Source organism: Babylonia areolata, chromosome 21 (assembly GCF_041734735.1).
Source record: "Babylonia areolata isolate BAREFJ2019XMU chromosome 21, ASM4173473v1, whole genome shotgun sequence".
Lineage (NCBI taxonomy): Eukaryota > Metazoa > Mollusca > Gastropoda > Neogastropoda > Buccinidae > Babylonia > Babylonia areolata.
Genome location: NC_134896.1, coordinates 1,236,226 through 1,252,702, shown reverse-complemented (window position 1 = coordinate 1,252,702; position 16,477 = coordinate 1,236,226). Strand labels below are relative to the sequence as shown.

Here is a 16,477-nt window from a genome sequence, read left to right as displayed (position 1 = left end):
TCTCTGCACACCTGTCCCATCACTGTCTCTCTGCACACCTGCCCCATCTCTGTCTCTCTGCACACCTGCCCCATCTCTGTCTCTCTGCACACCTGTCCCATCTCTGTGTCTCTGCACACCTGTCCCATCACTGTCTCTCTGCACACCTGCCCCATCCCTGTGTTAGAATTTATTGCTGTTCTTCAGTTTGTCTCTCTGCACACCTGCCCCATCTCTGTCTCTCTGCACACCTGCCCCATCTCTGTGTCTCTGCACACCTGCCCCATCTCTGTGTGAGAATTTATTGCTGTTCTTCAGTTTGTCTCTCTGCACACCTGTCCCATCTCTGTCTCTCTGCACACCTGCCCCATCTCTGTCTCTCTGCACACCTGCCCCATCTCTGTCTCTCTGCACACCTGCCCCATCTCTGTCTCTCTGCACACCTGTCCCATCTCTGTGTCTCTGCACACCTGTCCCATCTCTGTCTCTCTGCGCACCTGTCCCATCTCTGTGTCTCTGCACACCTGTCCCATCTCTGTGTCTCTGCACACCTGTCCCATCTCTGTGTGAGAATTTATTGCTGTTCTTCAGTTTGTCTCTCTTCACACCTGTCCCATCTCTGTCTCTCTGCACACCTGTCCCATCTCTGTGTCTCTGCACACCTGCCCCATCTCTGTGTGAGAATTTATTGCTGTTCTTCAGTTTGTCTCTCTGCACACCTGTCCCATCTCTGTCTCTCTGCACACCTGTCCCATCTCTGTCTCTCTGCACACCTGTCCCATCACTGTCTCTCTGCACACCTGCCCCATCTCTGTCTCTCTGCACACCTGCCCCATCTCTGTCTCTCTGCACACCTGTCCCATCTCTGTGTCTCTGCACACCTGTCCCATCACTGTCTCTCTGCACACCTGCCCCATCCCTGTGTTAGAATTTATTGCTGTTCTTCAGTTTGTCTCTCTGCACACCTGCCCCATCTCTGTCTCTCTGCACACCTGCCCCATCTCTGTGTCTCTGCACACCTGCCCCATCTCTGTGTGAGAATTTATTGCTGTTCTTCAGTTTGTCTCTCTGCACACCTGTCCCATCTCTGTCTCTCTGCACACCTGCCCCATCTCTGTCTCTCTGCACACCTGCCCCATCTCTGTCTCTCTGCACACCTGCCCCATCTCTGTCTCTCTGCACACCTGTCCCATCTCTGTCTCTCTGCACACCTGCCCCATCTCTGTGTCTCTGCACACCTGCCCCATCTCTGTCTCTCTGCACACCTGTCCCATCTCTGTGTCTCTGCACACCTGCCCCATCTCTGTGTGAGAATTTATTGCTGTTCTTCAGTTTGTCTCTCTGCACACCTGCCCCATCTCTGTCTCTCTGCACACCTGTCCCATCTCTGTGTCTCTGCACACCTGCCCCATCTCTGTGTGAGAATTTATTGCTGTTCTTCAGTTTGTCTCTCTGCACACCTGCCCCATCTCTGTCTCTCTGCACACCTGTCCCATCTCTGTGTCTCTGCACACCTGCCCCATCTCTGTCTCTCTGCACACCTGTCCCATCTCTCTGTGTGAGAATTTATTGCTGTTCTTCAGTTTGTCTCTCTGCACACCTGCCCCATCTCTGTCTCACTGCACACCTGCCCCATCTCTGTGTCTCTGCACACCTGTCCCATCTCTGTGTGAGAATTTATTGCAGTTCTTCAGTTTGTCTCTCTGCGCACCTGTCCCATCTCTGTCTCTCTGCACACCTGTCCCATCTCTGTCTCTCTGCACACCTGCCCCATCTCTGTGTCTCTGCACACCTGTCCCATCTCTGTGTCTCTGCACACCTGCCCCATCTCTGTCTCTCTGCACACCTGTCCCATCTCTGTGTCTCTGCACACCTGCCCCATCTCTGTGTGAGAATTTATTGCAGTTCTTCGGTTTGTCTCTCTGCACACCTGTCCCATCTCTGTGTGAGAATTTATTGCAGTTCTTCAATTTGTCTCTCTGCACACCTGTCCCATCTCTGTGTGAGAATTTATTGCTGTTCTTCAATTTGTCTCTCTGCACACCTGTCCCATCTCTGTCTCTCTGCACACCTGTCCCATCTCTGTCTCTGCACACCTGCCCCATCTCTGTGTCTCTGCACACCTGCCCCATCTCTGTCTCTCTGCACACCTGTCCCATCACTGTGTCTCTGCACACCTGCCCCATCTCTGTGTGAGAATTTATTGCTGTTCTTCAGTTTGTCTCTCTGCACACCTGTCCCATTTCTGTCTCTCTGCACACCTGCCCCATCTCTGTGTCTCTGCACACCTGTCCCATCTCTGTGTCTCTGCACACCTGTCCCATCACTGTGTCTCTGCACACCTGTCCCATCTCTGTGTGAGAATTTATTGCTGTTCTTCAGTTTGTCTCTCTGCACACCTGTCCCATCTCTGTGTCTCTGTCCATCATGGTTTTATTGTATTCATCTTTTTGTCGGTGCTACTGTAGAACCTTCACATGAATCTATCTATACTGTGTGTGTGTGTGTGTGTGTGTGTGTATACATTATATATATATATATATGTGTGTGTGTGTGTGTGTGTGGTATGTATTCATGTAAAGTATTTGTCTACCAAATGTATCATCTTTGCTTGCAAAGGAGTTGTAAACAGCCTGTCAATCTCCCTTCCCACCTAGCTACCTTAATAAAGCTACCATTTTATGTTCATAGGTGTTGTCTCTCCTTGTCTTTATTTGTCAACCTGCCTGTCTGTCTCTGTTCCTGACGTACCAGTCTTTTTATCGGTTTTCTTTTATCCTACCTACCTGCCCACATACAAAGTGTATGACATTTACTAAACAAATCACCACCCACCCACCAACAGATTTCCCTATTCTACAGTACCCACCCACCCACCAACAGATTTCCCTATTCTACAGTACCCACCCACCAACAGATTTCCCTGTTCTACAGTACCCACCCACCAACAGATTTCCCTGTTCTACAGTACCCACCCACCAACAGATTTCCCTGTTCTACAGTACCCACCCACCCACCAACAGATTTCCCTGTTCTACAGTACCCACCCACCCACCAACAGATTTCCCTGTTCTACAGTACCCACCCACCCACCAACAGATTTCCCTATTCGACAGTACCCACCCACCAACAGATTTCCCTATTCGACAGTACCCACCCACCAACAGATTTCCCTGTTCTACAGTACCCACCCACCCACCAACAGATTTCCCTGTTCTACAGTACCCACCCACCCACCAACAGATTTCCCTATTCTACAGTACCCACCCACCAACAGATTTCCCTGTTCTACAGTACCCACCCACCCACCAACAGATTTCCCTATTCTACAGTACCCACCCACCCACCAACAGATTTCCCTGTTCTACAGTACCCACCCACCCACCAACAGATTTCCCTATTCGACAGTACCCACCCACCCACCAACAGATTTCCCTGTTCTACAGTACCCACCCACCCACCAACAGATTTCCCTGTTCTACAGTACCCACCCACCCACCAACAGATTTCCCTATTCTACAGTACCCACCCACCCACCAACAGATTTCCCTATTCTACAGTACCCACTCACCTGCCAACCCACCCAGCTGTTTACTTGCCACCCAACACTGCCAGCAGTGGCACTGCCCTCGGTGTTAATTAATGATTGATTGACACTGTCTCACTGGGCGCCACATCAAGGCTTCATCAGTTGCAGCAACTGTTCGATGGAAGCAAATTGAATTCAGAGGCGAGTGGTCCATGTTGGACGTCTCACTCTGAGGCTCCTGGGTTCAGATCCTGGTCACAGGGCCTGTAGAGGAGGGTGGAGATTTTGTCCTGATCTCCCAGGTCCACAGCTGTGCAGACCTGTTAGGACCTGAAGCCCCCTTTGTGTTGTTAGGACCTGAAGCCCTCTTTGTTGTTAGGACCTGAAGCCCCTCTTTGTGTTGTTAGGACCTGAAGCCCTTTTTGTGTTGTTACCTGAAGCCCTCTTTGTGTTGTTCGGACCTGAAGCCCTTTTTGTGTTATTAGAACTTGAAGCCCTCTTTGTGTTGTTAGGACCTGAAGCCCTCTTTGTGGTGTTAGGTGAAGCCCTCTTTGTGTTGTTACCTGAAGCCCCTCTTTGTGTTGTTAGGACCTGAAGCCCTCTTTGTGTTGTTAGGACCTGAAGCCCTCTTTGTGTTGTTAGGACCTGTGGGACCTGAAGCCCTCTTTGTGTTGTTAGGACCTGAAGCCCCACTTTGTGTTGTTAGGACCTGAAGCCCCTCTTTGTGTTGTTAGGACCTGAAGCCCTCTTTGTGTTGTTAGGACCTGAAGCCCCTCTTTGTGTTGTTAGGACCTGAAGCCCCTCTTTGTGTTGTTAGGACCTGAAGCCCTCTTTGTGTTGTTAGGACCTGAAGCCCTCTTTGTGTTGTTAGGACCTGAAGCCCTCTTGACCTGAAGCCCCTCTTTGTGTTGTTAGGACCTGAAGCCCTCTTTGTGGTGTTAGGACCTGAAGCCCTCTTTGTGGTGTTAGGACCTGAAGCCCTCTTTGTGTTGTTAGGACCTGAAGCCCTCTTGACCTGAAGCCCCTCTTTGTGTTGTTAGGACCTGAAGCCCTCTTGACCTGAAGCCCCTCTTTGTGTTGTTAGGACCTGAAGCCCTCTTTGTGTTGTTAGGACCTGAAGCCCTCTTTGTGTTGTTACTTGAAGCCCCTCTTTGTGTTGTTAGGACCTGAAGCCCCTCTTTGTGTTGTTAGGACCTGAAGCCCCTCTTTGTGTTGTTAGGACCTGAAGCCCCTCTTTGTGTTGTTAGGACCTGAAGCCCTCTTTGTGTTGTTAGGACCTGAAGCCCTCTTGACCTGAAGCCCCTCTTTGTGTTGTTAGGACCTGAAGCCCTCTTTGTGGTGTTAGGACCTGAAGCCCTCTTTGTGGTGTTAGGACCTGAAGCCCTCTTGACCTGAAGCCCCTCTTTGTGTTGTTAGGACCTGAAGCCCTCTTGACCTGAAGCCCCTCTTTGTGTTGTTATGACCTGAAGCCCTCTTTGTGTTGTTAGGACCTGAAGCCCTCTTTGTGTTGTTACTTGAAGCCCCACTTTGTGTTGTTAGGACCTGAAGCCCCTCTTTGTGTTGTTAGGACCTGAAGCCTTCTTTGTGTTGTTAGGACCTGAAGCCCCTCTTTGTGTTGTTAGGACCTGAAGCCCTCTTTGTGTTGTTAGGACCTGAAGCCCTCTTGACCTGAAGCCCTCTTTGTGGTGTTAGGACCTGAAGCCCTCTTTGTGTTGTTAGGACCTGAAGCCCTCTTGACCTGAAGCCCCTCTTTGTGTTGTTAGGACCTGAAGCCCTCTTGACCTGAAGCCCCTCTTTGTGTTGTTAGGACCTGAAGCCCTCTTTGTGTTGTTAGGACCTGAAGCCCTCTTTGTGTTGTTACTTGAAGCCCCTCTTTGTGGTGTTAGGACCTGAAGCCCTCTTTGTGTTGTTAGGACCTGAAGCCCTCTTTGTGTTGTTACTTGAAGCCCCTCTTTGTGGTGTTAGGACCTGAAGCCCTCTTTGTGTTGTTACTTGAAGCCCCTCTTTGTGGTGTTAGGACCTGAAGCCCTCTTTGTGTTGTCACTTGAAGCCCCTCTTTGTGTTGTTACTTGAAGCCCCTCTTTGTGGTGTTAGGACCTGAAGCCCTCTTTGTATTGTTAGGACCTGAAGCCCTCTTTGTGGTGTTAGGACCTGAAGCCCTCTTTGTGTTGTCACTTGAAGCCCCTCTTTGTGTTGTCACTTGAAGCCCCTCTTTGTGTTGTTAGGACCTGAAGCCCTCTTTGTGTTGTTAGGACCTGAAGCCCTCTTTGTGGTGTTAGGACCTGAAGCCCTCTTTGTGTTGTCACTTGAAGCCCTCTTTGTGTTGTCACTTGAAGCCCCTCTTTGTGTTGTTAGGACCTGTTAGGACCTGAAGCCCTCTTTGTGTTGTTAGGACCTGAAGCCCTCTTTGTGTGTAAGAAATGTTTATGCAGTTTATCAAAATTTGAGTGCACACATTAAAGATCTAATCAAATCAAATCAAATCTAAAACACTTTATTAATCCACATGGAAATTAACTTGTGCAATCACAGGCTCGTTGTAAAAGCCAACACAAAATGATAATGCATACCATAAAAGACGTTAAAACTAGTTAAATAAGAACTCACAGTGTAGTTGACGATAGATAATGCATACCATAAAAGACATTAAAACTAGTTAAATAAGAACTCACAGTGTAGTTGACGATAGATAATGCATACCATAAAAGACATTAAAACTAGTCAAATAAGAACTCACAGTGTAGTTGACGATAGATAATGCATACCATAAAAGACATTAAAACTAGTCAAATAAGAACTCACAGTGTAGTTGACGATAGATAATGCATACCATAAAAGACATTAAAACTAGTCAAATAAGAACTCACAGTGAAGTTGACGATAGATAATGCATACCATAAAAGACGTTAAAACTAGTTAAATAAGAACTCACAGTGTAGTTGACGATAGATAATGCATACCATAAAAGACATTAAAACTAGTCAAATAAGAACTCACAGTGAAGTTGACGATAGATAATGCATACCATAAAAGACATTAAAACTAGTCAAATAAGAACTCACAGTGTAGTTGACGATAGATAATGCATACCATAAAAGACATTAAAACTAGTCAAATAAGAACTCACAGTGTAGTTGACGATAGATAATGCATACCATAAAAGACATTAAAACTAGTCAAATAACAACTCACAGTGTAGTTGACGATAGATAATGCATACCATAAAAGACGTTAAAACTAGTCAAATAAGAACTCACAGTGTAGTTGACGATAGATAATGCATACCATAAAAGACATTAAAACTAGTCAAATAAGAACTCACAGTGTAGTTGACGATAGACAAAAACTAAAGAAACTACACACACACATGCACGCACGTATGCACGCACCGCCCGCACGTGCACGCGTGCAGTTTGGTGATTCTAGTCAGCACCTGGTGGGTAATGCCTAATGGAAAGAAAAATATACACAGCATGCACATCCTCAAAAACAGTGTGTGGCTGCCTACATTTTAGTACATGGCAGGGTAAAACTGATTATGCATGTAGAAACCTACTTGTATACAAACAGCAGCTACCTTCTTCTTAGCCTAAGCTCTGTCTCGCTTGTTCATTCACATACACATAGATATCTCCCTTCCACAGTGCTGTCAGAAAATGTAAAAGTACACAATTGTAATAATAATAATAATAATATTCCTACTACTGCTACTTCTACTATTACTACTACTACTAATGATAATAGTTATAGTAAAATTGATAATGATAAAGTGATAGTAAGAATGATAATCATATAATGTTTACTTTTGGAAATAGAAGAAAAAAAAATACACGTTTCGTTAAGGGTGGGGATTTTCAGACTGCTCCCCTCATAAGCCATTTTAGTTCAGAGAAAGTAAATTCCCAGTTAAGTAATTCCCCAGACACATTCCAAACCCCGGTCCCAAAGTCCATTCGGTTGTTGAGGAAGTTCTATTCAAAGCCACAGGCCACTTGGTTTTTCCCGGTAGGTCAACTGTGAAAATGTTCGTTTTTTTCTTGTTGTTGTTCTTTTGTCACTGTTTGTCACTGTTTGTCACTGTTTGTCACTCGTTTTTTGTCTCTGTCATGTATTTCTTATGTGTTTTCTTTTTAAATATTATTTATTTCATTTGTGTTTATTCATGTTATGTTGGTCTTTCATAATCACTGAATCAGAGTTAATTTGCCAGTCATTATATTTCAGGAAGACTGAATTTAGTGGAAATGAAATCAGAATTAATCTAACTGAACATGTTTCAGGTAAAGGAACAGTGGCTCAATTTAGAAGTTAGAAGAAGAGATTTATCCAATCTCTGTCTCACCCTCTCACCCACCACCCACAATAAACCTATGTCCCACATGATAGTTTTTCCCCTCAGCCTTCATCACAGGCCAGTTCAGTGAGGGAACATGTTAAAAGAAAACAAAACAAAAAAGTGTCTTAATTTTTTTAACACCCACCACCCACAATTAAACCTCAGTCCCATTTTTTTTTTCCAAGCCTTCATCGCGGGCCTGTTCATGGGTCATTACAAAACCAAACCAAACAGAAAAGTGTATATTTTTTAACATCCACCACCCACAAAAAACAAACAAAAAAAAAACAACCCAGAAACCCAGTCCCATATAGCATGATGTTTTTTTTCCCCAGCCTTTATAGCAGGCCAGTTCAGCAAGGGCACAGGGTAAAAACAAAACAAAAAAGTGTCTAATTTTCTAACACCCACCACCCACAATAAAAACTCTGTCCAATGTGATATGGTTTTGTCCTCAGCATTTATCACAGGCCTGTTCATAGGTAAAAACAATACAAAACAAAACAAAAAAGTGTCTAATTTTCTAACACCCACCACCCACAATAAAAACTCAGTCCCATATAATATGATCAATATTTTTTCCCCCAGCCTTCATCGCAGGCCTGTTCAGCGAGAGAACATGTTAAAAATCAAAACAAAACAAAGAAGTGTCTATTTTTTTTAACACCCACCACCCACAATAAAAACTCTGTCCAATGTGATATGGTTTTGTCCTTTGCCTTTATCACAGGCCTGTTCATAGGTAAAAACAATACAAAACAAAACAAAAAAGTGTCTAATATTTGAACACCCACCGCCCAAAATACTGATAACTCAGTCCCTTATAACATGATGTTTTTTACCTCAGCCTTCATCGCGGGCCTCTTCAACGAGGACAAGGGCAAGGTGATTGTGCAACTGCTGCAGTTGCTGCCCTTGCTGCAGGCGGGCAACGAGATGGCCAAGGCGGAGTACCTGCGGCTGATCCCAGACGTGCTGTCACACACCATCGACCACGGGGTGAACATCGAGGAGAGCCGCCAGCTGCTGTCGTACTCCCTCATCCACCCCGCTATCACGCAGGAGGAGCGATCCAAGTTCCGCATGTGGCTGGGATACCTGGAGGAGCGATTCACCTACAACATCTCCCACCACACCACCACCCCCACACTGCCCCCCCACACCTCCACCTCCAGCAGCGGAGCTCATGACCCCCTCACTGCCAGCCACTCGGCGCCAGTCTCCGCCTCCCACTCCACAGAGGGTTTGAACAATCTGTACGGCTCAGCCGCTCCCAGTCCAAGTGTCTCCTCCGGGAACGGCTGGCACTGCCACGGAGGGCATGTCAACCACCCCTTTGGGCCGGACAGCGGTGGTGGGGCCGGGGGGATGGTGGGCAGCGGTGTTGGGGGGGACAGTGGGGCGGGTGGGGGTTCAAACACAGGGGGGCACCAGAGCCTGCGTGCAACCAACAGCCATGCGGGGGCCTTTGGCGTGGCTCCCCAGCACCACCTGAACGGGCATGTGGCCCTGCATGCCACCTCCTCCGCGCCCCCGCAGTTTGAGACCCTGGCGGGCGGGGGGTCTGTGGCAGGGCCTTCCTCCCAGTCACAAGGTGAGGTGGACACACTGCTGTCAGTGTTGTGGTGTTGTTTTGTAAGCTTTACAAAAAAACAACAGTATGATAATTATGATAATGATAGTACTACTTCATCTACTACAACTACTCTTATTACTACTTCTACTACTACTACTAATGATAATGATGATTATTATATTGGTATATTTCATCTTCACAGAGCGTTTTCAAACATCTGAAAGCGCTTTCCAATATCAGTCAGACACAAAGCACACACTCACACTCTCTCTCACACACACACACACACACACACACATACACATACACACACACACACACACAGACACACACACAGAATATAATATAATCACGCACGCACGAACACACACACACACACACACAGACTTTTACATATTTTTTTTCTAATTCATTTGAAAAAAATGCAAACAACCAATCAAGCAAACAAACAAACAAAAAGAGAAAGAAAGAAAGAATAAAGTGATGTCAGAAGTGGGCATAGTACAACATCAATAAGCAACTCTGATAACAGTACAACACAAGCACTGATATGGCGTATTTTATAATTACCTCACACTATAACCACATGAGAAACATGATATGGCGTATTTATAATTACCTCACACTATAACCACATGAGAAACATGATATGGCGTATTTTATAATTACCTCACACTATAACCACATGAGAAACATGATATGGCGTATTTTATAATTACCTCACACTATAACCACATGAGAAACATGATATGGCGTATTTTATAATTACCTCACACTATAACCACATGAGAAACATGATATGGCGTATTTATAATTACCTCACACTATAACCACATGAGAAACATGATATGGCGTATTTATAATTACCTCACACTATAACCACATGAGAAACATGCTGTGTGTCTTTTCTGTTTCAGACGACATTGGGTTTCAGTGTTGTGGTTCCATTCCAAAATTAATTTGTACACGTGATTGTTTGTGTTTTTTGCATTGTGTATCTGTTTTGAACTTTAAATGGTTCATTGTTTTGGAAAATAGAAGAGATTTGGAGAAAGCATTTCTGTATTACGTTTGTAGATCTATACTGCGTCTAAATTTATCCAAATGCCACATATTGAAATTCAGATAGTAAGCCCAGCTTCTACTTTTGAAGAGTTTATATGTGTAAGAAGTGGTTTCATTATTATTTTCTTTATAATATTCCTTCACAATATTATATATTATTTTGATATGCCTTGAATGTGTGAATGCATTCTGAGAATTTTAGGTTGTATTTGAAATTGAATACATAGTGTACTGTTATTAACCTCTGGAGACCCCAGTACGGGAATTTCCATCCCTTCCAGTGTGCAAAAAAGGGCTGCAGGATGAAAACATCCATCCACATCATTGTAGGAATTTTCCTGACATAAAATTATTAAATTCATGTGAAACTGTCAAAACAGGATAATGTGTTCATTTTCCTTTCAGAAAAGTATAGGTTATATAATTATACTTTCTTTCAGTAGTTTGCAAGCTAGAATTTTCTCTCTTTTTTTTTTCTTTTTTTTTTTCCAGTTATTAACCTTCGTGACCAAAAACCCCTTGCCTTGGCAAATAGTAGTCACTGAGGACAAAATACTTGGCACTGAAAGGGTTAACACAGTTGAATTCCAAGTTGTTTTTCATGGTTGATTCTTCTTTTCCTTGTCTCTTTATGATCCTCCCATCTCCATACTGCCCCCACCCACCCCCCAAAAAAGGGGGCGAAAGGGGAATATAACGTCTTTACCATTGAGACTTGAACTTGTACAGGCAGCGGCAGCCAGCAGCAGCAGCTCAACCGCCACACCCCACTGCGCCGCACAGCTTCGGTGGTCCCCCACAACAACAACATCAACAGCAACTGCAACAACAGCAACAACAACCCCCTCCCCTTGCGGGTTCAGAACCCAGAGAAAATTGTGACGGACTGGCTCCAGATGCACCCTGCCGTGCAGGGGACACCACTGATGGTCGGGGGGGAGGGTGGTGGTGGGGGCAAGGGAGGTCGCTCCTCCTCATCGCGCACGGCGGAGCACGCTCCCTTGTCACCACAGAGCAGCGTGACGTCCTCTGGAAGCGGAGGCAGCGAGTCGCACCAGGAGGAAGGCCCGCAGCCTGTCCGCGACAGCTTCGTGGAGGAGGGCAGTGGGATGAGAGGTGGGTGACAGTTATAACTTTTTTCTGGGATTAACTCTTTCACCACCAGGTTTCTGTGTGAAAAACTCTCCCCAGCGCCAAGTATTTTAGATAGGATGCTCTTAGTCAAGGGTTTCAGTTCACATCAAAACAACATAATGGACGTTCACTTCAAACTGGGGCATTGTTCTGTTGGCGGGAAACTGACTAGTTCAGTTCACATCAAAACAACATAATGGACGTTCACTTCAAACTGGGGCATTGTTCTGTTGGCGGGAAACTGACTAGTTCAGTTCACATCAAAACAACATAATGGACGTTCACTTCAAACTGGGGCATTGTTCTGTTGGTGGGAATCTGACTGCAGTTGTCAAGCTTTGTCACAGTGTGCAAAATGGTCTTGTAAACACAACCCTTGATGTTGAATGAAGTCGTGTATGGCAGTGCACTGTCTTGTCATCTAAAGTCTATGGTGGTGAAAGAGTTAATGGGAGGGAGTTGGAAAGAGTATGCATGTTTCTTTTGCATCCTGCTGGCCCTGATTGCAAAAAGGAGAAGTGTGTGTGTGTGGGTAGAGGGGTTGGTGGGTGAAGGTATGGGAGGATTGGGTGTGTGGATGTGTCAGAAGATGTATGTCTGTGTTTGTGTTGGAAACAAGATGTGTGCGTGTGTGTGTGCGTGTGGAGGTGTGGGAAGATTGTACGTGTGTGTGTGTGTAGATGTTGGAAGTTCAGTTCAGTTCAGTTACTCAACGAGATGTCACTGTGTTTGGACAAATCCATATATGCTACACCACAACTGTGAAACAGATGCCTGACCAGCAGCGTACCCCAACGCGTTTCGTGAGGTGTTGAGGAAGAAATGAAAGAAATACAGAAAAAATGTGCATAAACAAATAAATGGGTACATCATGAAATTAATGAATAAATAGATAAAGAAATGATTAGATAAGTAAATTAAGAAATAGATAAATGGGTAACATAAAAAAAAGATGTGGGAATGAGGTGTGTGTGTGTGTGGGGGGGGGGGGGATATTGTATGTGTGTGTGGAGGTGTGGGAATGAGGTGGGTGTGTGTGTGTGGGGGGGGATATTGTATGTGTGTGTGTGTGGAGGTGTGGGAATGAGGTGTGTGTGTGTGTGTGTGGATATTGTATGTGTGTGTGTGGAGGTGTGGGAATGAGGTGTGTGTGTGTGTGGGGGATATTGTAGGTGTGTGTGTGTGGAGGTGTGGGAATGAGGTGTGTGTGTGGGGGGGGGGGGGATATTGTATGTGTGTGTGTGTGGAGGTGTGGGAATGAGGTGGGTGTGTGTGCGTGTGGGGGGATATTGTATGTGTGTGTGTGTGGAGGTGTGGGAATGAGGTGGGTGTGTGTGGGGGGGGGGGGGGATATTGTATGTGTGTGTGTGTGGAGGTGTGGGAATGGGGTGTGTGTGTGGGCGCGGGGGGGGGGGATATTGTATGTGTGTATGTGTGGAGGTGTGGGAATGAGGTGGGTGTGTTGGGGGGGATATTGTATGTGTGTGTGTGGAGGTGTGGGAATGAGGTGGGTGTGTTGGGGGGGATATTGTATGTGTGTGTATGGAGGTGTGGGAATGAGGTGGGTGTGTTGGGGGGGATATTGTATGTGTGTGTGTGGAGGTGTGGAATGAGGTGGGTGGGTGTGTGTGTGGGTGGATATTGTATGTGTGTGTGTGTGTGGAGGTGTGGGAAATAAGGTGGGTGTGTTGGGGGGGATATTGTATGTGTGTGTGTGTGGAGGTGTGGGAATGAGGTGGGTGTGTGTGTGTGGGGGGGGGGGGGGATATTGTATGTGTGTGTGTGTGGAGGTGTGGGAATGAGGTGGGTGTGTTGGGGGGGGATATTGTATGTGTGTGTGTGTGGAGGTGTGGGAATGAGGTGTGTGTGTGTGGGGGATATTGTATGTGTGTGTGTGTGGAGGTGTGGGAATGAGGTATGTGTGTGTGGGGGGAGGGATATTGTATGTGTGTGTGTGTGGAGGTGTGGGAATGAGGTGGGTGTGTGTGTGTGGGGGGGAGGATATTGTATGTGTGTGTGTGTGGAGGTGTGGGAATGAGGTGTGTGTGTGGGGGGGGGGGATATTGTGTGTGTGGAGGTGTGGGAATGAGGTGTGTGTGTGTTGGGGGGGATATTGTATGTCTGTGTGTGTGTGGAGGTGTGGGAATGAGGTGGGTGTGTTGGGGGGGATATTGTTTGTGTGTGTGTGTGTGGAGGTGTGGGAATGAGGTGGGTGTGTTGGGGGGGATATTGTATGTCTGTGTGTGTGTGGAGGTGTGGGAATGAGGTGGGTGTGTGTTGTAGGGGATATTGTATGTGTGTGTGTGGAGGTGTGGGAATGAGGTGGGTGTGTTGGGGGGATATTGTATGTGTGTGTGTGTGGAGGTGTGGGAATGAGGTGTGTGTGGGGGGGGGGGGGGGGAGGGATATTGTATGTGTGTGTATGTGTGGAGGTGTGGGAATGAGGTGTGTGTGGGGGGGGGGGGGATATTGTATGTGTGTGTGTATGGAGGTGTGGGAATGAGGTGTGTGTGTGTGTGTGGGGGATATTGTATGTGTGTGTGGAGGTGTTGGAATGAGGTGTGTGTGTGGGGGGGGGGGGATATTGTATGTGTGTGTGTGCGGAGGTGTGGGAAGATTGTATATGTGTGTGGGGGTGGGGGCTGGAAGTGGGTGTGTGTGTGTGAGGGGGGGTGGAGGTGTGTGTATATGTGTTGGCTGGAGAATGTCAGTGATGTGTTGCACTGTCAGTGCCATCAGCATCTGACGTCAGTCATCAGTGTTGCCAGCAGTATGTGCATACATGTATATATATGTACTAAATATGTTTGTACACGGCTAGAAAATCCCAGATAACTTTTAGTTGACCTGGAGACAGAAGATGAAAAAAACCCAGAACCTTGTCCCCTTCAGTTCCTACATACCCTCCCAAACTGTACCGGTTCATGAAAACAACCACTAGCAGAGCAATAACAAGTCAGCAAACATGATTCACTGCATAATGGTAATCAGTACATTTCTGTTTCACGGGAAACGAGGATGCAGTTATTTCACAGGAAGAGAGGATGTAATCGTTCTGTCTCCAAAAGTAGAAGAAATAAACCCTTCCACGAATAATTTCGAGTCATGTATATGATATCGTTTCCTCGTTGACGCGTTTCATTCATTGGACATGCATTGTGACAGGGAAGTGTGACATTGTGACAGGGGAGTGTGACATTGTGACAGGGGACATTGTGACAGGGGAGTGTGACATTGTGACAGGGGACATTGTGACAGTGTGACAGGGGAGTGTGACATTGTGACAGGGGACATTGTGACAGGGGAGTGTGACATTGTGACAGGGGAGTGTGACATTGTGAGAGGGGACAGTGTGACATTGTGAGAGGGGACAGTGTGACGGGGGAGTGTGACAGTGTGACGGGGGAGTGTGACATTGTGACAGGGGAGTGTGACAGTGTGACGGGGGGAGTGTGACAGTGTGAGAGGGGACAGTGTGACAGGGGAGTGTGACAGTGTGACAGGGGAGTGTGACATTGTGACAGGGGAGTGTGACAGTGTGACGGGGGAGTGTGACATTGTGAGAGGGGACAGTGTGACGGGGGAGTGTGACAGTGTGACGGGGGAGTGTGACATTGTGACAGGGGAGTGTGACGGGGGAGTGTGACAGTGTGACGGGGGAGTGTGACAGTGTGAGAGGGGACAGTGTGACAGGGGAGTGTGACAGGGGAGTGTGACATTGTGACAGGGAAGTGTGACATTGTGACGGGGGAGTGTGACAGTGTGACGGGGGAGTGTGACAGTGTGACAGGGGAGTGTGACAGTGTGAGAGGTGACAGGGGAGTGTGACATTGTGACAGGGGAGTGTGACAGTGTGACGGGGGAGTGTGACAGTGTGACGGGGGAGTGTGACAGGGGAGTGTGACAGTGTGACGGGGAAGTGTGACATTGTGACAGGGGAGTGTGATAGGCCTGCACTGAAGTTGGCTGATCATTCACCCACCAACCCCCCCCCCACCCCTGCACACACACACACACATACACACACCAACACACACACCAACACACACACACACACACACACACAAGCACATGCACATGCACGCACACGCACACCCACCAACACACACACACACACACCAACACACACACACACACACACACCTCTTCCCCCTCCCTCTCTGTTATTCTTCTAATGATGATAATCTTACGTTGATTGCCTTATGTTTTCACGAATGTGTGCATACACATGTTTTTTGTAATGATGTATATATATATATATATATTTCTTGATATTAACAGGCATTATAAATCTTATGTAATGTCTGAGTCATGTGTCTGTCTCTCTAGCTCTGTGTCTCTGTCTTTCTTTATATATCTCTCTCAAACTCTTTTTTTGCTCCTACAACTATTTAAATGGCTTTATTTCTGATACTTTTTTTTTTTTTGTAACATGTGCAATCTCATTTTAGTGGGTTGTTTTGGTTGTTTTTTGTTATTTTGTTTTTTGTTGTTGTTTTTTTTGCTTAATCATTATCTTGACGTATTAATTTACATGTCGATTACTCTTTCTCTCTCTCACTCTGTCTGTCCCATAATATCTCTCCTCTTTTTCTCTTCGGTGTAGGGTTGTAAATGTCACATTAACATTCATGTATCCATGACTATAACGTGCATGCTGTTTTGATAATGATTCCCGCTTTGTTTGGTGTCAGTGTTTCCCCTTTGACGGCTGGATAAAAAATTAAAAAAAGCATTGTCTTGCTTACTCTGTTACCCTCAGTAAATAGAATTTATTCAATTTGGTTTGGTTCCTTTGACACAGTGAAACATTGGTTGCCCAGTGAACAGGTGGATAGAGCATTATTAATTTCCACTT

General features: G+C 46.2%; 1 protein-coding gene across 1 annotated transcript in view; it reads left to right on the top strand.

The window, feature by feature from the left end:
* LOC143295783 (uncharacterized) overlaps positions 1-12,377 on the top strand; it is a 29,426-nt gene extending 17,049 nt beyond the window's left edge. Inside the window, exons 3-4 of the mRNA XM_076607401.1 lie at positions 8,692-9,438; positions 11,215-12,377. Of these exons, the coding sequence (XP_076463516.1) occupies positions 8,692-9,438; positions 11,215-11,609 (1,142 nt within the window). The 3' untranslated portion in view covers positions 11,610-12,377. The remainder of the gene's footprint in view (positions 1-8,691; positions 9,439-11,214) is intronic.
* Positions 12,378-16,477: the final 4,100 nt, after the last annotated feature.